We start from the raw sequence: 26,748 nt of genomic DNA, 5'->3' as shown, positions 1-26,748 counted from the left end.
CGACACACATTACGCTGACATTGAAGATCATAACACACGAGCGATGACAGTAGTAATTGTCGTTTATTAGAGAATACAAGTAAAACTAATTAGCGAAGTATTTTAAGCATTAGTCTCCCGTTTTAAACTGAGTACAAGAACCAAGGCCTCAAAGACAAAACGTAATTAACAACCATAAAATCATTAACAATTATTAACAGACAACAGTTGCAACACCAGCACGTGTAAGAATTCTTCATTACCTTGTACGAATGCAAAAGCAGTTAGTCTTCAGAAACAAATAATAGGTCCCCCAGTCGACAAAACGATAGTTCTCACATGAGAGAATAACAGTTAACCGTTGTACGTTGTTCGAGATAAGAGGCTGGGAATGGACGGTGATAACGGGTGGGCTGCAGTTAGAGGGATGCTGCGGAGGCTCGCGGGCACAATTGGGAAACGTTAGGTAACGGTGCAGAGCCGATAACTTCAAATTTTTAGCACGTGTGGAGGAATGCTGATGCTGTCTGGCGAGGTTTTCGACGATATGTGAAGTTGGAAATCTGCTGAATAGAATATTGAAGTAAAACCGAGTGTAGGAGAAATTAAAAAATAAAAGAATGACTTTGCTTGTATGACACTTAATTTACTGAATAAAGTACTATAGTATGTAGAGCAAAGATTTCTCTGTAAAACTTATTAATTGTAATTAGGTAAAGACATTGATTTAACAACTTTTAAATACGTCCACAAAAGTCGCGCGTGGTACAATAGCAGTAATAATGATGTGACAATAGAGAAATTACCTTTCGCAATCGATCTAATATCTTTAACAAAAGAGGTGTGAAAATGACACGCCGCTTTCTTGGACCAGCTATTAATAACAATTTGGAACATTGTCTTTGTCCACTATATTATAAAACGATCGTGTCAAACAAGCTTATATCTTACAAGGATTCGGTGTGTTGACAAAGGTTTAGGGATATAGTGCAAGCCCTCACCGTCAATACAGTGCCTCCTAGGGAGCTATGGCAACTACATCTTGAGGGGCTACCGCAAAAACTAAAATTTAAATTTCGTTTTAGACATTTTAACTTTAGTTTTTCGCGGCAGATCCTATGGAGTATAAGTAACAGTGTTATCTTAGCTGTGGGTTCGTGTAAGGTAGTACCCCAATTGGGCTACTATAGGCAAAAATTCGAAAGATATGATTCATATGATATTACACCCGAGCTCTCTCTAACCTACACTCTCTCTATCATTTAGCCATACACAGACGACCAACTGTGAAACATCCCAAGACATGTAGGTGTCATTCGGTTTTCGTACAAGCGAGGAAGTGTATGAATAATTGTTACATGCATGTATGAATGATGGCCACGTCGCAGAGGTTAATGTGTTACATGACACGGAAACATCGTCGTCACAGTTAAATGAACTTACTTGAACCTTATTGCGAAGAGATAAGGTTCAGCCATATTCGGTCAAATTATTGATGTTAGTACGAAACTAGTCGGCGGACAAAATTTATTGGTGATGATTGTCGTGGTCGCACTTGAGGTGGAAAACACTATGATTGTGTTAAGTGTCGTATAAATCAAATGTGTGAAATATGAGCGAATTCAGAATGTTGGGTAAAACTGAAACAATTTCTTGGCACGACATCACAAAACACAAAAATCTTTATGTTCTCCATCCGTCCGTTGCCGTCGAATAATATGTACCTATAACAAAACTCTTAGAAGCAATACATTTTTCGTGAAAAGATTTAAGCAAAACTACTTCTACATTCGTACATACGACGTTAGCGGCTATACCAGGACCAAAATCGAGCGACAGATGAGCATAACTCTGCAGAGAACTAAGATTCTTTTAATTTAACACAATATAGTTTTTGCGAACGTTGTTATGGTTACAGATGGTTTGATAGAACCGGCTCTAAGACCGACTCTGGCTTGTCCGTTTCTACAAACATAATCAAAGTGACCTAAACCAATAAATACTCCATCGACACCAGAATTCTTTCCAACCTGTGCTGTGGGAGATCACAGCCGAGCCGCCGCAGGGTCAAGCGAGATATTCAATTAAACTCATTTGATTACGGAGCGCGCGCGCAATAAATAACAAACAATAGATTACGCTCCTATAATGGAAGTGTTTGGATCGAAACACCTCCCGGTTAGGCACCGAACAGAGTTCTGCGGAGTTGTTAAAATCGCTTATTTAGCATGGGCGAGTCGAGCGATCGTTTAAACCATATGTGGGAGAGAACTTCAGTCTTCGCAACTTTCGTCAGCAGCAGAGCTTAGCGAGCAAGATGTTGACATAACTTTGTAGTTATAATAAGACATGAAAGTGTGCATACATCATTTCGAACAACTGGCCCGCTTAAATGCTTCTGCTGTTAACTGCACAACGGCTCATCAGTGATCTAATCTAAAGATAATCTTCTGTTTTCTGAAGATTCTGCCCTTTTCTGCGCCATTTCACGTCGGTAAGGAAGCCGTTCTATGAGCTGTCAGACCTTCCGAAGCTCCATAGCTCCAGATTCCCATTATCTACATCAGTATTCGAGACTTGGAACAGCTATGCACTAGAAGAGAGATCATAATTTATAATGTATTAATGACTTACTTACCTAAACATTTGAGCCCAAGCTCGGTAGCCAATAGAGTTTATTGTATCGCGATACTTCCTATTATTACTCCGCAAATATCACTGATGTTGAATTACGACTTAGGTAATTTTGATTTGTTTAAGTGTATGTTGTCGTTTATATCTCGTACCATCTTGCCTATTAACTATTTCACAATAAGTCATATTAAGACCCCTCCCCTTGTTGGCAAAGAAGAGACGTGATTAACAAGTGATGATATTAGAAATTAACACGGGACGGGCGGTGTCGTCTCTAACTCTAAGGCCTGTTGTACTGGTTCCGATCTAACGAGTATTATACATAGCCAACAACATGAATGCACATAATTAAATAGAACCCTTAATGGTGGTATGGTTTATGTCATATTATGAACTAATTTTCTTTTCTGGGCCATAACAAGTAAAGATTCCGAAATTGATCAAATCGAGGGAAATTAGAACCTCAAACACAACCAATGTCCTATCGTCAGATCTGATCTCGGATTCCCTGTGTTTAAACTTTAAGTGTACGCCGTAGACCCCCTGCGAGCTGCGCCGTCCGTCCATCTGTCCGGCTTTCTCCGCCGATACTAATCACAAATTATATGGTGTCGTTAAAATACACATGGTGCATGTGACATAACAACGACCCAGGGAAGGTTACCAGCTTTTACTTCGGCCTACATAAGGAAAGTTTAATATGACATAAGTACAACTAACGTTATTTAAATAAAACTTCACCCTAGTCGACGTTCAGAATTGATCAAACGTCCATTTAACAAGTTTATTAGTTACCTATGTTCTTATGTAAACTTGCTGAAACCTAACTGAGCAAGAACTCGGGATATCCACGTAACATTGCATGTGTCCGAGGATTTAATACAGACATAAGGTGACACAACAACATGTCGATTTCGTTCGTTAAATCTTTGACAGAAAGTATTCTAAGTAAATAAGTGCTTATCGTTTATGGCCGCGCGCCCTAAATTGACCAGTGATGGAATACATACCATTACAACATTTACAACTAATACAACAAAGAAAGGTCGCCAGGAAGCACTAGTCTTAATTATCATTACGAAAACGCCCAAGCAATTTAAATAACGAATTACCCAAGCCAACCGTGCGAAATGAACGCAGCAAACAAGGTAAAACCAGACATCCACAAAAACATTGTCCGTAAGTGAGCCGACCGTTACTAGAAGATCTGATATCCGAATATTCATATCATCTCACAATTGGATATCGCTAGTGCGATTCTAATCTTTGTGCAAATGCAAATAAGGTTCATGGAACTTTTAGGGATGTGCTTTTGTGTTTCCGCAAACGTTATCACGACTGTATCAAGTCGTGGGAATTTCGTGAGGATGGTTTCTTGGATTGTATGGAGAGTCGTAAAATGACTTTCTTTGCCGCGGCCTTGCGGTCGTTAGCGAAGTTTGACACACAGAAACACAATGTCCGCTTGACAAAGAATTGCTTCGTACGGTGCACGGCATTACGTTCAATGATCATGGTCAGTTTGGTCCCGTAATTCGGGGATTCGGCTGAGCATCGGGTCGATTAGTACATTATTGTCGAGGTCGCATTGTGTCTTCATATTTTGACTAACTACAAATGTTAGAGAACGAATTTGTGCTCTGGTAAATATAATTTATATCAAGACCCCTTATATACTACCAATGTTATGCGATTGCAAAAGTTCAAAGGAATTGCAAAGTACATCACACTTAAGAGGTCATCACTACTTTTTTTATGATTGAATATGCCTTAACTTTTCCCTAGAAGAGTATAGCACCCACACGTATCATTATCCAATTAAAATATTAACATCGATAACCCGACGTAAGAATTGTCAGTGCTTTGTCCAACCATCCACAAAACCGTCTAAAAACGAGATAAACCCGATTAAGTATCACAAATATCTAAATCCAATCAGAAACATAACCCGTTGTAAACAAATTTCATCGATCACGGCCGTCAGATGTCTGATAACGTCGTCATCTAAGTGAGATGTTAATAATAAACTCAAGTTTCAAAGCGTTAGAATTTGGGAGGCATCACTGTGGCTCTGATATCGATAGAATTGAGATTATTTCGATGCACAGTTGGAGTTAAATGGGCCGTGGGGGTGGGTGGGGGTGGGCGTGGGTTCTTTCCTCAGTTTTTGATAAATATTGGTTAGGTAGATTGAAGATCAGACCTCAACTATCAGGTCACTTTGATTAGCCAAGTCAAATCCTGAACTTTAATTACATCCCAGCTAACTTGAACTTGGTACCCATATACCTAGATCTCAATTCTGTTTCGCGTCGAAGTCAAGAAAGTCGCATGCATATTCTTAATATTGAACTTGGCTCTCATTTCACATTTATGTTTTTGATGGCATATGTATTTACTCTTTATACCTTTACACTCACGTGTGCTACAGTGTAAGAATCGCATCAGTTCACTCGAATTGTCCGATTGACCCGCATGCGATATCAAATCGATACTTTCGATTCGTTTTGATTGCCCACTTGTACTCGTACCTTCGCTGCTCGTGTCCATGAACAGTTATCCGCAGAGCGTGGCCGTGAACTTCATGTTCCGATCGTTCGTTAGGCTTATTGGGACGGTGGCAAAGGGCAAATTGGACCTACACCTACTGGACTGAGTTCCTGGTAGGTTGGGTACAGTTAGAGGCAATATGTGACAGGACAATACATTTCAAAATCAGGCATATCATATTTGGACTCTATGGGGGATGTTGGAGCGGAGCAGGGTAAATTAAGCTGCTAATGCTTGATTTAATGTCAAACAGTCTGCTATGTCCATAGAAGGAAAGTATATACAGTAAAACCTGGATAATTGCAATCTCAAGGGACCGGCAATTTTTTGTCAGTTAACCACGTTTTTCATTTAAGCAGGTCGTGCCAATTAACGAGGTTCAAAAAATCGTTGTTGCAATTATAGAGGTTCTTATTAATAGAGGTTGCGTTCTGAGAAATTGCTTTTATGGAGGTTCAAATAACCATTGAAAGTAGATTCTGGGTTTCTGGTCTGTATATTATATTACTTGCACGTTTACACTTAACTACATTAGTTACTGCTTCTAATCATTAGGTTTTTTTATAATACTCCCTTGAATTGTAGAAGAAAGTTTTATTGGAATGTAAAAAGCATATTATGTTCTTGATTTAATCAAAACTATTTCACCTACTAGTCTGTGATAGATACCCAATTAATAAATTGAATTCTGGGTGAAGATTTAAAATAAAATTATCATTGCTATTAAAATATTGTTTCTGCTCTCTTCAAGTCTATATTATTTCAATTACAGAGGTCTTACTTATAGACTCGTGTCAATTATAGAGGTAATAAGAAGAGCTAAAATAACGGATTTTTTTGCACAGTGTCAATTATAGAGGTCTTAGTTGCGATGAGGTCAATTACAGAGGTAAAATTACGAAAAGCACTAAAATCTAAATTTCAATTATAGAGGTTCAAAAATTTCAATTATGGAGGCCTTTTGGTCTCAAGGGGCCGGGACCGGACCTTTGGTTGCAATTATTGAGGTTTTGCATTTATCCAGGTGTCAGGTGTTCTGAAAGAGCTACGATTTTGTATGATTCCATGTACATATGTATATTTTCTAAATCAAATTTCTATTACACCTTATGTGTATAATTGCATGAATTCTATAGTAATTTAAATTGTATTTTTTCCCTTATTTTCTCGTAATGCATGTTAATTATAAGATGTAATTATTTTTGAAAAGATGTGTCCCGCCGAGTTTGTTGCCGGTCCCATATTGGGATACCCTCCTCCAATTGAGGGGGGATTTAAATCTTCTCGGGGCAGAGGTGTAGGGTTGGAGCCGGTCTACCTAGCTTTATTTGACGTTCATAAGCGCATTGTAATTATGCCTACTTGAATAAACTATCTTTTATCTTATCTTATCTTATCAATTAACCAGGTTTCACTGTACTTAGAAAAAGTGTCACTGATTTTTAAAAGGGGGTCACCCAAACGATTTTCTATTTGCAAAAGAAATCAATAGCAGTGACACGTTTAATTGTTTCTTCTGCTGTATACAAGTAAAAACATTGTTTCTCAATTTTTCTCCTATATTACAGACGACTGTCCCCGACAAACTATCGTGTGTCTTCTGTTCAATCGAGCCAATCTAATGTTGTTTATAAGCGGTACATTTGTGCTAAAATTACGCGTAGGAGCTACGAATTAGATATAAAGCTCCTACAGCTTAGGTTAAAAGGTAGTCAGATTTCAACTGAGAGTGTCTCCACTAACATGAGTTATAGGATTTCATGATTGTATGTAGATTGCAATGGCCTGCATCCCGACTCTTGGTTTATTTAATCGATATAAATTTTTCGATGAAGTTTCAGTGTCATCGGTTGTTCTACAAAATTTGTCATTAGTTTATCTTTAAACTAAGACAAACTTTTTTTGATAAAGCTGGGAATTCAATCCGTATCGGCTTCCTCTAAAGACATATGTATACATAGTATGTAATCTTGAATACAAATAAGATTTACAGTTTATAAATGTGACGTAAACTAATTATAAAAGGTCGGCAAGCCAAGCTCTCGGGTTACTGATAGGCATAAAATTACTGGCCATATAAAACGGTATGCTCGGACGCAAGCTATTAAAACGCAATAAATGCATCACACTACGTATTTCGCCAGACCACAGTTAAAATACAGATTAATACTAACTATTAAACTACACATAAGCGCTTGAAACGCTCGAAAGGGCTCAGAAAGATTCCGATACCCTTTAATCCATGCGGGTACCGATCTCTATAACCAAGGCCCAAGGCTTTGTGTGAAATTAATTCGGCGTGCGTTACGCGCGAATCTAAAATAGATGCAAGAGGTTTCTTAGCCGATATACTGCCTCAAGCTATCAATTTACTGCGGCCAGACGTAACCGTAGTGGTAGGAGAAATTACGTCTCGATTATAAGTCGAGACATCGGTGCAAAAACTCGAAGGGAAAACGTAGAAAATATGACAGGTTAATTTAGATTGAACACTTGTGAGAGTCTGCGGAGGAGCGAGCGGAACGGATCGTCGTCGTATTGTGCGACGGGTGAGCAGGCGCAGGCGCATGTCTGACACACCAAACGCGTCGACGTTCACCGCAAAACCTGTACGTCCTATAAAATCAGATTTATTTTCATGATTTATTACGTCCCGGATGTGTGTGTGTATTACTGTGCTCGTCAAAATCATCCAACAAACATTAGGTGCATTGATTACAGGTAGAACGTCGGTTGATACGCTTCTTTTCATCGCAGTGTGAACTACTGACAGACGACATGACAGATCATGTCGCCCCTTACCCTGCGGTGAACTAGTATAAGTTGGATCTGTCACAAGCCTAGCTTCTCCAGAGCATCATGCATGCCGCGGGCTTAAAGTGCATAGGTCAGTGATAGGACGTCGGGCGATACGTTGTCTGGGCGGTCCGGGCGTGCGCCGCTGACAGACGACATGGCTATTATTACTAGTGCAAGCAACCCATCCAATCAACTGAGATACCTTAGATTCCGTTTGAAATATAAACAATTAAGAATATCGGTGTGAGTTACGCCTTGCACATTGTCCAATGTTTATTAAAGATCCACAAGCCCAATAAAGCGGGGCATTCAGTTTAATGTATGTAAGTAGAGACAACTCCGACGCAAGCCCTTTAGGCTAATGCAGGCGCCACATAATTTACGTAAAATAATCCTGCAAGGCCGGACATATTTGTATTACAGTTAATTATAAAAGCGCCGTTGATATATAGTGTATGTTTAGTGTGATCTCTGATAATATATTTATTCCAGAGCTCAAGGTGTCAATCAACTCCAAACCAGTATATCTTAGTGCAATGGTTAGCAAGCTTGGGGAATACAAGACCAGAGGAAAGTGAAAATGGACGGCCACAATGCATGCAATAGTTATTTGTACAACAAGTGATCAAAGTTTGATATTTCTTTTCGTCAGCGCACGAGATGTAAATAACTTTGATCTCGTGTAGTACACAACATTTTTCACCTCAGCTCAGTGAGAACATACCTATTAGACAACTTCAAAAATGTAATCCTTCTTCATCACTTAATACCTGCACTCATGTTTTCTTAAGATATACAAACAATTAAGTTTAATTACCGCAATGGAACACAAAAACAAAACGTAATAATAAATTCCATTAAAATAATATAGAAATAACAAACATTAACTGACACTTCAATCGACAACTTTTTTTTGTAAAAAAAATCTTTGTAAGATACGGTCCGAATTGCGGATACGTAATATTTGTCAACTATGGTAGAAATTCTTAAAAGTAAAATAATTAATTTTGCGTGATGATCTGTGTATTTTTTGGGTTCGTTATTTTAATTGTACAATAAAATACCTAAAATATAGTATTTTATCAGTTTTTATCAAATCTTAAACTTTATTTTTATTTATTAATTATTAAGAATTCATACTCGTACGTGGTTTGGAACGATGCGGTCTGAAGTTTTTCGGGGGTCTATTATAAACCGTGAATATACTGTTGAATGTCGTTTTAACTTTTTTTTGTCTGTTTCTTTTTGCTAACAGTGTGAAAGGGACAGAGATAATAGAACCTAAGTATTTCGAACTTTTATTAGACCCCGCGCATGTTGAAATGACATTTGACTATAAAGGTCACTTGAATGTCATTTTGTCTCACTCAGTGAGCAAAATCGCATTTTGCTCACTGTTTTTAAGAATCAAAGTACCCTTGTTCGAGCTGCTGAGGTGAAAATGCTAATGTTACATTTTGAAACTGCAATCGAAAGTTGACATGCGCGGAAACAGAGTGTTAATGTGGAAATTTTAATTATTTTGTGCAATAGTCAATAATTAAACGTATTGAATTAATCAGTAAAATAAAGTATGTGTGCCGAGTTAATATACATTAACAATTGCATACTTACATTAAAATATGTGTAATCAAATTGTGTGAGTATACCTATATTTATTTCGTAATGAAACTTTAAGAGTAAGTTATTACTTTACGGCGAATTTATATAAGTAACTTGTATTCGGAAGAAAGCCGTCCTACTGAACACAGTAATCTGTTAGTGCACCAGACTAACAATAAGTGTGAAATAAGCTGTCATAGGCTGCCTTTCCACTCAGGCGGAGATAAATGCAGATGAGAGGAGACGTGCGGCAATGGTGCGGTTTATTCCCGCACCATTCCTCTCATCTTCGCATCAGTGGAAATGCGGCCATACACTGAGGTTTTTTGATATCTAAGTCTTCGAATTTCTATTTCAGAACTCTTCAATGACTTGGTCCATCTGTCGTAGTCAGATCGTATAATCCGCCGTATTACATTACGGCTAGCCGTTTTACAAAACAGGGGCGTTTTGAAATGCGGCGGTTCGACGATTAGCCGGATTTTCATTGCGATACGTTCTTCAATAAGGCGGCCTACGTTTAGCCGCATCGTATCTACTATTTAGATTGTAGAGTGACCAGTTCTTTCGGTCGCCTACGTAACCGGAGTTTGACAATGTTTGCAATTTAATTTATTTTTACCATGGTCTCACCGCACACCGCACTACATGTGTTTCTTTTCCAAAACATTCCCTTTACAACTTAAATAGACGGAGCCCCGCAGCGGTTTGCCCTGCGGGCATCTGAAGCTACCTAACGAACCTTACCTACTTACCTATCTACGCTTTTTTCCCCAAAGTGTAATGTTTTCACGGACGTCTCACTAAATCTCCTAGCTCCGTCTAGTTAAGTTGCGAAGGAAATGTTTTTTGAAAAGAAACAGTCCGACGAACTCCAGATTTGATGGACACCCCAGCGTTTTTCATAGTTTGTTGTTGTTATGTCAGGCAGCGCCACGAGTGTTAAAAATGGGAACTAAAAACTGTCAAAGCGGCGGCTAATGACTCGCTGTATTACATTACGGCTAGCCGTGTTGAAGAACGTATGGCGCCGAATACATTCCGGCAGATTTTCATTCAGCCGCATTCAATCCGGCTAATCGTCGAACCGCCGCATTTCAAAACGCCCCTGTTTTGTAAAACGGCTAGCCGTAATGTAATACGGCGGATTATACGATCCGACTGCGACACATCCATCGCATCGTATGTCTGATAAATGCAAAGAAATACGTCCATTACGTAAATCAAGATCAGTAAAACTCCAACCAAATAGCGCGGCATGCGGAAATCACACGCATCCGGAATGCAATGGGAACAAAATGTCTCTGCACAGACTGTAGTCGGCATTGTTTTGTGGAGTTATGGAGCACATTCCATCTGAAATGCTAATTTGTGTGATTGTTATCAGAACCTCTTCATTAATCGAGGCGTCTGAATATTCTCGTTTAACATGTGAATTAGGTATCTATTGTGATATTTGTGATATGTCATGGAAGAAAAGTAAGGGAAAAAGGAGGAGTTGCTTGATTGGAGATTCTCATGATACCTTCACAATATCGTTTTAAATTCAAATTACCTACACTAAATAATCTAGGTAGGTACCTATTGTTTCTGGCGCACCACTTTGAGAAAAAGGAAGAACAAATAGGTAACGTAAATATATAGATGCGGATTAATTTGATTAAATTCAAATTGAATTGAGTAGTTAATGCCAAATCCAAGCCCGGCTTATATCTTGTATGGAATTTTGGATAAATAGCAGTCATGACGCGCGTTATCTTGCACAGTGGGTAACTACTTCTTGAAAAAGGGAAAGATACTCAATAATTCTATTCTACATTTTCTATTCAAGTCGCAGAGTTAAAATAAAATAAAGGACACAATTTCGGACAAGTGGCTAAAGTGGCAGACAAAAAGTCAAACTAGTTAGTTATCGTTTCTAGAAAACAGTTACGAGTATCTTATAATCGAGTCAAAAGACTTGATTAAATAATAGAGGTGAAGAGGAGTAGGCCACAATGTCGAATTATTTTGAGACGACCTACCTACAGAAAAAAGAAAAATCTTTCTTTTTCCAAGACACAATTCATGACTAGACCTATAATTACGAAAAAACTATCATTATCCATGCGTCGGAAGCAGGGTTGGGCAGTATTTCAATTACATGTATTTGAAATACGTATTTGAAATACAAATTAGTATTTTGTATTTGTATTTCAAATACTACCTCAAAAGTATTTTGTATTTGATATTTCAAATACTGCACTCACATGTATTTAGTATTTTGTATTTCAAATACTTCAAGCTTCAAAATACATTTCTATAAATACATTTTATTAAATTCTATAATCCTAAAATGTCTAATCTCTCGCACAAGCTGTGAGCCGACCGCGAACCTCCGATCCAGCCGAGATACAATTTTCATTGGCTGGATACTGGATCTATATTAGGTCAACTTCTGCGTGGAACTTTTCGTTTAAATCTAGGGGATAGGGTCATTGCAGTAGTTTCCGTCCATGCACTAGTTTTCGACGACTTGACGGATTATCAAATATATATTTCATTTTTAATTTACTACTTTTTGCGAAATCTTCATCTTCCTCGCATTGTCCCGGCATTTTGCCACGGCTCATGGGAGCCTGGGGTCCGCTTGGAAACTAATCCCAGTAATTGGCGTTGGCACTAGTTTTTACGATAGCGACTGCCATCTGACCTTCCAACCCAGAGGGTAAACTAGGGCCGTAATTGGAATTAGTCCGGTTTCCTCACGATGTTTTCCTTCACCGAAAAGCGACTGGTAAATATCAAATTATATTTCGTACATAGTTCCGAAAAACTCATTGGTTCGAGCCGGGGTTCGAACTCGCGACCTCCGGATTGCAAGTCGCACGCTCTTACCGCTAGGCCACCAGCGCTTCCTTTTTGCGAAATATCATTGTGATATGTAGACAGATATATTGCTTAGACGCCTTAGACATAAGGATTGAAATCAGTCCAAATTTGTGCAGGAATGTAGGTATATATTCAAATTTCGTCAAGTGGACGTAAACTAGAGCTGGACGAAAACTAGCGCAATGACCCTATAAGTTTATATGAAAGGATATTCGTTAACGTTAAAACTAAATGCTAAACAAAAAAATAAATAAAGGTATATTTTGTAATTGAAATACATTATTTTAAACACTGTAATTTGTATTTTGTATTTCAAATACCCGTCACCAAAGTAGTTTGTATTTTGTATTTCAAATACTTTTAAAAATGTATTTTGTAATTTGTATTTCAAATACGTGGAAGCCAGTATTTTGCCCAACCCTGGTCGGAAGCAACACGGATAATGCGTAGTACTTATTTGATTCACAAAGAAAGTAATTACTAAATAAATAGCTCCAAGTCTTACTTTCAAAGATCATAGAAAAACAATAGAACGAGCACAATCACGCACTGGTTTAATTGTACGCACTTGTACGCGCTTGTTGTTGTTGTGTGTTGTAATAGTACGCAGCGAATGCAAAGCAGGGATACAATTAGCCTGACCCCGATGGGGAGTCAAGTGCAGTCGGGTTCCCACGACCACTCCCACGCAGACGGTTATGGAGAGCTTGGATCACTTTCAAAGGTTCTGTAGATCTAAGGGCATATTCTGAATCATTATTGATCATAAGCATGAACAAATCATAGAATCTACTAGGTTTAAAGTTTTTCAAAAATAACAGGTGGTCAAAGCAGGTACTCGAGAGGTCTAAACTTCTAAGGCCCACTTGCACCATTTTACTAACCCGGGGTTAACCGGTTAAACCTAGAGTTACTATGGTTACCAGTATAATTTGACACTGGGTTAACGGCTTAAACGGTTAACCCCGGGTTAGGGGGGATGGTGCAAATGGGCCTAAAGGATTAATTATTCCGCCAATTAAGCTTTTAAAGAGATAATATGGGACAGAGATACTTGGAAATTGCTTCACCGACAAAAGTCCAGCTCTTAAATACATTATAATGATTTTTGCAAAAGGTTTGGAAACTGATTTCATTATCTTTCCATAAAGGTTGGAACGTTCCGAGGGACACCGCCGAAGGGAGAATTTAGGCCAAGAGTTACGGGTAATGTTTTTATGTTTTGTGCTGTACTTCTGTGCTGTAGATACCTAATAGATGTAGCTTATCTAAACCCACTGAAGAAACACAAACACTCTCAATCGTGGTAGCGTATACCTATTAAGTTACACCAGCATAAACGTACATCATTAATATTTACGATAACGACTTCATTATTAAATACAGTCGTATATTAATACACAAAACAGGAGAGCTAAATACTAATTCACTACACTAAATGAATATTACGTTAAAGTTTAGCGGCCTAACGGGGAATCAAACCCCTTGTCAAGCTGTCTCCAGACGAGACAATTTTTCGCCAATCTGATGAAATTGTCCGATCAAGTCAGGACGTGCGGACGCAAACGCCAATTTGGCTCGCCGAATTCGACCGCCGATTATGACCGATATTACCGATAAAATGGGGTGCGGACGCAAGCATACCAATTTGTGACGCTAGTATTTTCGTATAGGAGCATTTTTTTTAACTTAGAGGGCACAAATATCACCATAAATGGTACGTAATTGTATCATCTATACCGCATATTTTTTGCACCGCCTACAACTTATCTGCTTTGCCTAAAGGTTGACTGGTAGAGGATGCCTTATGGCATTAAGTTCGCCTTTTGTACAGTGTGTTTTCTTATGTGCAATAAAGATTAAATAAATAAATAAAATAAATCTTAAATTGGTGATTGGCGCCAATTATTTTCCTGATCAAATCGGTCCATTTGCCCAGCTCGTCTGGACGAGGCTTCAATTTGCACGTGGTCCATCAGGCTCCCAGCATGGGACACCGGCGACGGCACCGATATACACACATGCGCAGAGCAGCCCAGATATTATCGAGATCCGACTATCTCACGATTATCTAAAACTAATCGGCAGATATGAACATACATGAAAATTATTGAATTATTCGCTAAGATAGTTTTAGTAGGTACTTATTACAAATCCTGTCCACATATTTCTCCTTTTATACATAACTAGCGACCCGCCCCGGCTTCGCACAGTTATACATAAACCTTCCTCTTGAATCACTCCTATCTATTAAAAAAACCGCTAATTTTAAAGATCTAAGCATACATACAGACAGACAGACAGGGAAGCGACGTTGTTTTATACTATGTAGTGATTAAGTTATATTAGTATTTAATGTACTCTAGTACGTTAAAAGGTTAAAGTTCTAATTTTCATAATTAGACCTCACTTACCCTTTAACCACTGTTAATACGAAGAAAATGTCAACGGCTTTGGAGAGATGTTTGTAAATTACATTTTACCTCGATTTCTACGTTGTAAGTACTTAACATTTTTTCTAGTTCCAGGGTTTTTGCAAACGTAATGAGATTTCAGAAGGATCGTGCGGTGCCGTAAATAGGTTTCGGCAAAAAATAAATGCGCGGTTCGAAACTTTATTAGCCTTGTGACTTGCATTTATCAATGTCTCCTTAGCAACAAGCATTCGACATGGTTCTATTATAGGTTTGATAAACACCCACTGATATTAGGTACCATGCACTTCGATTTTACAACATTTCGACAAGTATTTTTTGAAATAAAACGTGCCAAGTTGTGTAATACCAATTAAAATTACAATTTAAATGTTATTTTTTATAGTTCTCGTGTATTAGCTGTTCTCGTGTATTGTAACACTAAACTTTAAATCCTATCCCAAATTCAAAAGTTATGGTATAGTACGAACTAGTAGTAAAGTTTCAATTTCGTCATAGAAAGCATGTCATCGTTTCGGTTTCCGCCAAAAAACTGCCCATTCTTAGGATAGGCCTTCGCGCTAGGCCTATGGCCGCAACTAGGGCAAAACCCAATCTTAGGGTTCGGCAAAATGTCCGGTTTCAGTCCGTCACTACTTATGTTGTCTGTACTTGCTGTCTCACCGATACAAGTACATTAGAGATGAAACGTCGCACCGTTTTTCAACGCCATAAGTGGCATAAGTTCGCAGGCGACGAGAGGTCGGCCGAGAGTTCACCGGAGAAAACGAACCACTTATCCAGCCCTAACGGCTCAATTGCCTATTTGCACCGATTATGCAACTTATTTGTCGGTTATCCAATAAAATTGCCCAGGGTAATTGGAAACAGTAACCTAATAGACCAAAGGTTGTATAATGTTCTATAATGGAAGTTATTTGGGGCAAAGTTTCAGGTGTAGACAATGGTTTATGTTACAGAAGTTATGCAAGATACTGCACAGGGAATTTGTGAAAAATGCAAGCCATGTATTATTTAACCCGGAACAGACCATTTGCAGAGTTCTTAAAGTTCATTCCGAATAACGTAATGCCACGAATGCCGGTAACTTACACTCGATATGCTCGTTTCGGTGTCGACGAGATATTTAGTCACTAGACTAAATATCTCGTTGACACCACGTTAATTCTCTCAAGACATTGCTACATACTAATGTAGCAATGTCTTGAGAGAATCTGTAAATTAAGTGGCAGTGGCAATAAAATACACTATACAGACGCTGGATTTCATGGAAGTAAAATTTCTACTTGTATTACTGAATCGCGATTAGAAAGGGATTGAGATAGCTGTCAATCCATATTGATTTTGACGTAAGTGTATGGAAATCTGTTATTTCTAATCCCTTTCTGATCGCGGCATGATAATAATGCAACCAATGTGTAAGTAAATTAAAAAACCAACCGTAAATTTTGCGCTGCTGGTCATATTTCACTTATTCGATCGTCTTGACTGCCTAATAAAATAAAATAATTGCTAATAAAATATTGGGGCTTTCACGAAGTTTCTTTCGAGGATATGAGAAAAAAGCAAACCTAAGTATGACGGGCGGATATGGGCGGGATGACCTCGACGCCTTTGACAGGAACTGGTGGGAGACGGGTCAAGATCGGGATACGTGGAAAGGGAGGAGGGAGGCCTTTGCGCAGCAGTGGGACACTCTAGCCTCATATAAATAATTAAAAATAAAATAAGTATTGGTACATAAGTAACACTTACCAGGCGCCTCGCAAGCCGTCATCTCGGTGATCAGACCCTCGAGGTCTGGCGAGATGAGCCGCTCCTCGTCCTCCGAGTGAGTGTAGTCCAGGGCGTGGTAAATGGCCAGCGCCAGGTTCACCACCAACTGTAACAAGTATACACAGTTTTTAAACTCCGATCATCTTGTTTAACATACTTTTAGTTAGCTTCACTGCGTATAGGTATGTACTTGTTTGCTTTAAATCTTGGAACTTAAATTTGAACCAATTCCCGGTGACTGATCCAGTTGAAATTTCGAGAACTTCCGTATTTCCGATGACAATGCCAATATGCAAAATGGAGCTGATTTCATGATGTAGTCGGAAGGTAAAGGAGCTCCGTGGAAAATACAAATACATCGAGTTTAGGTTCATTGAAAAGGTCTTGAGAAGTACTTAGTAAGAAGTAGTCAGCAATGAAAGTGTGTTAAAATGGTCTGACCTTAGATTTGATCTACAAAGTAACAACCGATTTTTCCTAAATACTAAACCCTTTACTACTTCGTTCAAAAGTGCACGAAAGAACAATTTAGTTCCGGAAGCCAGTAATTTCCAAAATAACTTCATCTGATAATAAAGTGTTCATTTTAGTTATCTCCAATTTGATCACGAATTGCTCTTTCATTTCATCTTCTAGCGTTTTTCAATCGTGGATTGCACGAAATTTTGGTAGTGGTTGGTAAAACAACGAAGATTACGTAAGGGGGAGGGGGTTAGTTATTTAAGGAATAGTTTTAGTTTAATTTAATTTATTGTCATTATGTATGTAATGTAGTTATTGTATGGATCTTGTTATCCGAAATGAATATATTAAATAAATAAAATAAAAGCATATTTAGTAAGGCTAAAGGCTTCGTCACACAGGCGCGTTTTCCGGGTGGCGCGTGAGCGTTTTATATGTAAAAACGGCGCGCCCCGCTCACACGCCGCCCGGAAAACGCGCCTGTGTGACGAAGCCTTAAGGTAATAATATAATATCTTTTTTAAAAAAAGGGAACCGCCTTCAAAAAAACCAACCCACTGAAAAGTACAAAATAATTTTTATATGGCACCCCATTTCGTGTCCAGTCCCTATCCCGTCGTAAGGCAAATTTTTGCCAAAAAGTAATTAATACCTAATAATAAGAAAATTAATAACCATTCGGGTAATTACTTAGTTTTTGAAGTCGGTGCCAAACCAAAATTTTTGAGAACCGATATTTTAGACAACAAAGAACGCTGCACTTACTTGCATTATAAAGACATACTTAGTTTACTCATTAATTTAGTTCTTGTACCTAACATGTACCAACACTGAAAAACGTTACAATCTAATGAACAAAACTGACAAGTTGAACTGGACTTGCACAAAATGTAAACGGGTAAAGCCTCAACAAAAAAAACATTGCACGCCGAACGAACAAAAAATAATTTCAGCTGCCTCAACTTCCACACCAAATAGCAATGACAAAATTCCTGTGGAAAAGAGTACTATAACGACAAATGTAACATCTACGCTAAGCAGCACTGAGAGCAACAGTGTGAAATGTATAAACGAAAAAGGTACGGCCGAGGTAGGAGTATCAACACTATCAACACTGCCAGAAAATACAGAAAATTTAGAAGATTTCTCCCAACTAAGCACTCGAAATATTACAACGAAGCGGAAGTATAACGTGCCTGTGCAAAATTCCTTTGACTCCTTATCCGCTGACGAAAGTTTAGATGACTCAAATTCCCGCGATAATGATAGTATTCTCTCTCATTCTCACGAAGAGTCCAATTTATCAAGAAACGTCAGCTTACCAAACCTTCACTCACAAGTTCAAAATTATATTGTGGAAGACCTAAAAAAACAAGTAGAGGCCCTCAAGGAACAATTATCGGGAGCAGACGCCGAAGTCCAGGAACTGTTAAGTGAAAAATATAGGCTACAAGATGAGTTAACTGAAGCACATAAAAAATGTATCTTGTACCGGAACTTATTAAAGGGAGTAGCACCTACGTCACCCGTAAGAACGCCTAAATCAAAAAGCAAAAAACAACCATCGAAACCGGCCGGCCTGGATTGCCACTCAGAAGATTGCCAGTCAGAAGATCCAAAGTCAAATTTGCAGACACCAGAGAATCAATCAGTAGACGAGCACAGTCACTTGCCTGAAGAACAGAAGAGTAATGACTTTGAAAAAACTACCCAGATCCCATCGCTGGATTTATCGGAACAAAACAAATTATTATTTTTGAGCAGCAACAATAAAAACAACATCTCAAAAATAATAACCAATAATGACTTTTTTCAAAATGTTTCCTTCTGCCATCATATAATACCTGGCGTTGGCATAAACTATTTATTTAAGGACTTACAACAAAAACTAAAAGGCATGACTTTAAATGACTATTGCGTAATTTTCATAGGAGAGGAAGACTTCAATTACTCAACTAATCTCAACCAGCTGGTGCAATATATAAGATCTTCTGTAAAAAGTATCCTATTTACAAATGTAATCATAGCGTGTCCGACATATGTATGTGGTAGACCATTATTTAACGCCAGAGTGGAAAAATTTAACTATTTATTGTTAAGGGATTTGAGTAATCACAATAAATGTTTTTTTGTGTATGACTCAAACTCTAATGTGACTTTTGATATGTTTTCATTTTGGTCTGGTAGATTAAATAATTTAGGCATGAAAAATATAATTGAAAATTTGCACTATAACATTTATCACTATTTAATGAACAGAAATAAAAAAACTGAAAATAAAAGTTTTACCGAAAAAACAAATGTGTCAGCGGCAGAAAAAGAGTTTTTTCGTGAATAAATTGTTACCAACTATACACCATATAGCAATACAGCAGCCGAATCCGCTTCAACCAGAAATTAGCTTTAAATCTAATCTTGCCACACCAAAACCCAACATATTTACTCTATTGCATCAAAATATACAAGGTCTGCTTAGCAAATTAGATGACATAGAAGTGTGTATTGATGAACTGACCGAGACAAATAGATATATCAATGTTTTATGTTTTACAGAGACCTTTGTCAAACAGGGCAGTGAAAGTAACATTAAAATCAAAGGCTTTAACTTAGCAGCGCACTTCTCTCGGAAAAACATTAAAAGAGGAGGGTCTTGCATATTGGTCAGGCAAAATATTCAATATAAACCATTGCCGATAAGCAAGATGCTCTCCGAGGAGAAAATATTTGAGTGTTGCGGAATAGAGATTCCTAAACTAAAGTGTGTAGTTTTATGTATATACAGGATCCCTGAAGTCAAAAACGCTAGTAAATTTTTAGACAAATTAGATGTACTTTTATCCAAATTGACAGCTAACCATAGCAAAAAAGTAATTATTGCAGGTGATTTTAATATAAATACTATTAAATCAGATTCAACAGTAAAACAGTTAAAAAACTTAATGTTGAACTATAACTGCATTCTTCACATTAAAGATCCTACACGAGGAACATCTTGCATTGATCATATCATCAGCAACATAAAAAATGCACTAGGAAATGTTCACAACCTGTACCTGTCTGATCATGAAACCTGCCAAACATTACAATTTGAAATTATAGATGAAATAAAGCCGCAAGCGCAATACTGGTACATCAAGAGGAAATCATACAGCCAGGAAAATGTGTGCAAATTTTTAAAACATATCTTCTCTTACATGGCATGAATGTTTTAGTGAACCTAATAGTGATGTAGCTTTTAGTATGTTTCATGACAAATTCTGTCTCATATATAATCTTTGTTTCCCAGAGCAAAGAATAAAAGTGACATCAAACACTAGCAGACCCAAATGGATTACCAAGGGCATAAAAAAATCATGTCAAAATAAGAGATACCTAAGGTTTCTGTATTACAAAAACAGAACTCAGGCACAAAAAAACACTTACAAGAAATACAGCTCTCTACTAAAGTCATGTATTAGCAAGTCACAGAGGAACATAAACCATAAATTTATATTAAACTCAAAGAACAAAAGTCGAGCTACATGGACCGTTATTAAGGACAAAACTGATGTTACAAATTCTTTTGAAGGCATTGAATCAATAACTTTTAATGGCCAACACGTTCGCGATCCTTCTGAAATAGCCAACATTTTCAATGATCATTTCATTAACAAACCGAAAAAGAATTGTGACTGGAAGTTAATACTCAAGGATGTTGACTTTGTTAATCATAGTATGTTTGCCTCACCTTGTACTATTAGCGAAATTATAAAACACATAGAGTCTTTAAATAATACAAAAGCGGTAGGCTTTGATGGCGTTTCGACTCATATAGTTAAATCGTGTTCAAGAGTTATAGCACCAATTCTAACTCATTTAGTAAACGAGTCTTTCAGCCAGGGGAGGTTTCCCTCAAGGCTTAAAACCTCTGTAGTAAAACCACTCTTTAAGAAAGATGATAAAGAAGCCGTGGGTAACTACCGTCCTATTACGCTCATATCTGTGTTTGCAAAAGTTTATGAAAAAGCTATGCACCATAGAATGTCACAATTTTTAGAAAAACATAAAATGATTGCTAACGAACAAAATGGGTTCCAAAAGGGAAAGTCAATCACACATGCCTGTTACTCACTTATTGAATCCATTACTCAAAGGATTGACCAAAGAACTCCCGTTACAGGAGTATTCTTTGATATGAGTAAAGCGTTCGATTATGTTAGTCATGACATATTACTAGCAAAATGCGAAAGGTACGGTTTTAGAGGAGTATCGTTAGCATGGCTTCAAAGTTATCTTCATGATAGAAAGCAGTGCGTAGAAATAAATAGGTTAGATGACAAAAATGATGTAATCACATATCGTTCTATAGAAAAAGGAAACTGCACAGGAGTACCTCAAGGCAGTGTTTTAGGTCCGCTTTTATTTATTCTGTATATTAATGACTTACCACAAATTAGTAGTTATAAGACAGTTTTATTCGCTGATGACATTTCTATACTGATACCAGGTGATAATCTCGATAAAAATATGTATATGACAAGTATTAATATGACTATTAACTCTGTATGTAATTGGCTAGAATTAAATAACTTGACGATTAATATAAGTAAAACTAAATATATACAGTTCTGTAACACTAGAGCGAATACATCAAATTTAGACATTATTTGTAAAGGACATACGTTAGAAGAAGATACTGAAACACGGTTTCTTGGATTACTTTTAGATCGATATTGTAGCTGGAAATCACATATAGATAACTTGTGTATCAGATTAGAAAAATTTTCATATGCCCTGAGGCGATTACAACGCTTATCTGACGAAAAAACCGCTATTATTGCCTATCACGGCTATGTTGCTTCATTGCTTAGATTCGGACTAATTATTTGGGGAAACTCAACTGACATAAAAAGGTTGTTTATTAGCCAGAAAAAATGTATCAGAGCTATTTGTGGGAAAGCACCTTTACAATCTTGTAGACCTCTATTTAAAAAACTTAAATTGCTGACCTTAACTAGTATGTATGTTTTAGAAATAGGCATTTTTGTTAAATCTAACCCTAACTTATTTACAAAACTCGTTGCAAATCCAAGGTTACGCTCCAGAGATCCTACAAAATTAATAGGACCAATATGTAAAAGTGCATTATTTAAGAATAACTGTCACATAATGTCAATTAAAGTTTTTAATCATTTACCATTAGATATTAAGGAAATTTCTGACATAAAAAGATTCAAACGGACATTGTATAACTGGCTACTAAATAATAATTTTTACAATATTAATGAATATTTTGACTTCCACACTAGCTAATGACATTTTCATTTTATTATTATTATTTTATTATCACAGTTGTTGACTGATTAAAAGATTGCATGAAATGTAAATAGATTTAATTAAGATGTATTTGTACATATTTTTGCATGCTATATACGGCTAAATGTGTGACACTTATAATTACAATAAGACCTACTGTTAACCACATTTAATGCAAATAAAGAATTTACTTTTACTTTACTTTACTTTACTTGTAGGTACTAATACGTACTCGTATTTTTTTCTGATTGGTAGTAAATACTGTTTTTGTTGGTTTGGCACCGCCTTCAAAAACTAAGTAATTACCCGAATGGTTATTAATTTTCTTATTATTAGGTATTAATTACTTTTTGGCAAAAATTTGCTTTACAACGGGATAGTGACTGGACACGAAAAGGGGTGCCATATAAAAATTATTTTGTACTTTTCAGTGGGTTGGTTTTTTTGAAGGCGGTTCCCTTTTTTTAAAAAAGATATTATATTAAGTTATTTTATTTTGGTTTTATTTTTGTTTATCTTTAATTTTTTAATTATTTTTTATTTATTTTATTTTATTTTTTACTTTTTAGTGATAGGTAGGTACTTCATTTATTTTAGGTTTTAGGCTAAAATACTAGTTTGTTAGGCTCTCCATTTAGTTTTGGGCTAGTAACTACCTACCAATGTTGGTTTGGTGATGGCCTAACTCGATGATAATCGCGACACAACATAATATGACGTTTTGGTGCTAAACGATTTGTAAGTATATTGCTCCCACTCCCACTCCCATTCCCGGTCCCAGTCCGAGTCCGACTCCCACTCCCACTATTTTATCTAAATCGGATTCAGCAACATAAATAATTATAGCATGGCCACCTACCGGGTCCAATTGGTTTTTCAAACCATCCATGTACCTACTGTACACTAAAACCTTCTCCAGAATGTAACAAACACTTTTCTGAAAACTGAATCAAAATCGGTTCAGCCAAACGCGAGATAATCACGAACAAACATACACACATACATACGGGTCAAACTGAGAACGTCCTTTTTTTAAAGGCAGTTAGAAAAAAGTTCATCGACCCACCCCACCCAGTGGAACTCTGCAACATAGGCACACGACGACAATTCGGTTAACCAAAACAAAGTGTGCCGATGTTGCACCAAACCTGAGTTCCACTAGGTACAGCAAGGGTTCAGCATCAGCTCTATCTTGGGTACTGCTCTCCCAAGTGCTCATCAAGATGTGACGGATGACGAAAATAGCGTTGGCCTATGTTGCACCAAACCTGAGTTCCACTAGGTACAGCAAGGGTTCAGCATCAGCTTTATCTTGGGTACTGCTCTCCCAAGTGCTCATCAAGATGTGACGGATGACCAAAATAGCGTTGGCCTACGTTGCACCAAACCTGAGTTCCACTAGGTACAGCAAGGGTTCAGCATCAGCTCTATCTTGGGTACTGCTCTCCCAAGTGCTGATCATGATGTGATGGATGACCAAAATAGCGTGGGCCTATGTTGCACCAAACCTGAGTTCCACTAGGTACATCCCGAGTTCCACTAGGTACATCCAGGGTTCAGCATCAGCTCTATCTTGGTTACTGCTCTCCCAAGTGCTCATCAAGGCGTGTCGGATGACCAAAACAGCGTGAGCCTATGTTGCACCAAACCTGAGTTCCACTAGGTACAACCAGGGTTCAGCATCAGCTCAGATCTATGTATACTAAAACCTTCTCCAGAATGTAAGAAACAGTTTTCTGAAAACCGCATCAAAATCGGTTCAGCCAAACGCGAGATAATCGCGAACAAATATACATACATACATACATATATACATACATACATACATACATACATACGGGTCAAACTGAGAACCTCCTTTTTTTTTGAAGGCGGTTAAAAATTAGGGTAAAAGGGTATTAGGGTAACTTTAGGCCTGTACCCCAAAAGGCATAATAGGGAGCGTGGAAGGTGAATATTTATATACATGCACAGTGAGCGCCCCAATTTAAATAGTTTGAGTACTAGCTATTATAGTCGCCATACTAGCTGTAAGTATAGAATAGTACATTATTGTCGAGGTTCGGAAGTAGCTACTTGCAGGCTGAGGATTCGTTTTAAACGGACGACCTTGGAAGTCCGTTTAATTGAATCCGAAGCCAGCAAGTAGCCTTCCAGCCGAGTCATATATAGTGCTTTTCTCAAAAATGGTGCAAGAAATAGAAACATTTTACAGAACTTACAGAAGCAACGTTCTAATTTTCCATTAATTTTCACAGAAAAAAATACAACCATTAAAAAAATTAGCTTGCCGCCTTTAAAAAAAAAAAGAAGTGTATTTTTCTGCTGAAAATACGCCAACCTAATATTTGAGACACCTAAATAGTCGCGGTACCAACATTAAGCCTGTAACAGACTATCGCACCGCACCGCGACCTTGGAGCGTCGCACCCATAAGTGAGAGCGAGAAAGAGCTCTCACTTATGGGTGCGACGCTCCAAGGTCGCGGTGCGGTGCGATAGTCTGTTATAGGCTTTATAATAATTAGTGCTGATCATCTGTTTGGCTGTTTAAGGGACCTATGCCTTCATTTGATATGGCCATTTGAAGTTTTAAAAAGTTTGGAACTCGTTAAATAATGGAATTTGTATGCGACATTGCAGTCCCGAAATCGAGACTGCAATGTTTTTAACTTTTTAATTTTTTGAATGACCATAAACTACGCACTTCGCGACCTATTTTTTAACCGGCAACGTCGACTTTGCCGTCCATTTTTGAGAAAAAGTTAATACTTATGTTAGGGCACCGACTGCTCACAGATCATACGATTTGCAACAGCGAGATAGATAATGTTGGTTGCCTATGTATTTCGATGTTCAGTAGCCCGTGTCACGTAACGCGATGTTTTTGGCGAATGAAGTCATTAAGTACACCATAACAGCGGCGCGTGAGTAGCCCCGCCCGCGCTCTCGCTGCGCGATGCGCGTCCGCAGCAGCCTATAGACTTTTTAATGCCGTTTTAATAGGGATTTTACTTGGGAAAATAATGCATTATAAACAAATCAAGCTCAAATTCGCAACAATTGTAGGATGGTTACTTAAGAAGAAACGCATAATATCTTCGCTTGCGAGTTGATATTCATTCAACTCACTTATAAGTTATTAGCGACCCGCCCCGGCTTCGCACGGGTTAACAAATTATACATAAACCTTCCTCTTGAATCACTCTATCTATTAAAAAAACCGCATCAAATTCCGTTACGTAGTTTTAAAGATCTAAGCATACATAGGGACAGACAGACAGCGGGGAAGCGACTTTGTTTTATACTAATATATTTATATATATGTAAGTGATACCTAACAGGCTACAAACTGTGGGTGTTTTTTTTTTCAAAACATGTTTGTATGTGTATCTTAGTGGACCTTCATGTGTAAGGAGTTAGATTCGTCTTAGCTTAGTTATGGGAGAGAAGCCAGGATATAATCACATATTTAATATTCGGCTGTATATTAATTTCCTTTGACTAATAACATTTAAGTGAATTTTACAGCTTATAAATTATATACACTAGGTTATTACCTACATCAAACTAATTAATTAACCGTTAGGATCCGACCATATAGTCATTAGCTCATTCTCATTACACTAGCTCATGCCTGGAAACGCCGTAATAAACGCCACTCAAATTAACATAATTTACGCAAACAACTTGTTACTCATATTGATATGAATTATCCTTCACTATTATGATGTGCAATAGATACCTACCTACTGTTTGTGTATGGATCGCATATAAGATGGGTAACACCATCGAATCTTATGTGCGCCTTTTATAACTGAAGAACAATAAAACACAAAAGTGTACCTACATGTTTTATGATCCATTCATAGGATATAATTATCTTAAACAACTAAGTATCTATACAAATGTTTTATACTCGTCGACTTAATGGTTGATCTTAATGTGTTGCTCGACTGAAAAGCTCTCTATTATATAACGATTGTATAAAATACTACATATTAGTCTGAGCAAGTCAGTAGCGGATAATAGTAGCCATGTCGTAACTTTTAATAGAGGATGTTTACCGCGCTAAAATATGGCCGCAAATAGAAAACTAGTAACAGAATCAAATGCATTAATTGGTCAATGTTTTCAGTGATAAATAACCGGATGGTATTAATATTGGTGCTTTCTAATCTTTCTATACTGGTTTATTTCATTTTACCAAAATTGGCAGAGCTATCTAAACCCTCTCGATTTCGCTACTAAATTACGCTTGTTTCATCTGAATTAGTAAATATTATCTAGTAACATCCTTTCTGATTTTAATGACATAGGTATCACACCATGTAAAGAAATGTAAC

The 26,748-nt window shown here is 37.5% G+C and overlaps 1 protein-coding gene across 4 annotated transcripts in view; it reads right to left on the bottom strand.

The window, feature by feature from the left end:
* Positions 1 to 26,748, bottom strand: part of LOC134647776 (protein spire) — a 257,656-nt gene that overhangs the window by 85,311 nt on the left and 145,597 nt on the right. For all 4 annotated transcript variants that reach the window (XM_063502076.1, XM_063502077.1, XM_063502079.1 and 1 more), the window contains exon 3: positions 16,626 to 16,752. In XM_063502076.1, coding sequence (XP_063358146.1) covers positions 16,626 to 16,752 — 127 coding nt within the window. The remainder of the gene's footprint in view (positions 1 to 16,625; positions 16,753 to 26,748) is intronic.

The sequence above is a fragment of the Cydia amplana genome, chromosome 5 (genome assembly GCF_948474715.1).
Source record: "Cydia amplana chromosome 5, ilCydAmpl1.1, whole genome shotgun sequence".
In the NCBI taxonomy this organism is placed as follows: Eukaryota; Metazoa; Arthropoda; class Insecta; order Lepidoptera; family Tortricidae; genus Cydia; species Cydia amplana.
Note: the sequence above shows the minus strand (reverse complement) of the source record. Positions and strands in the feature narration are given on the sequence as shown.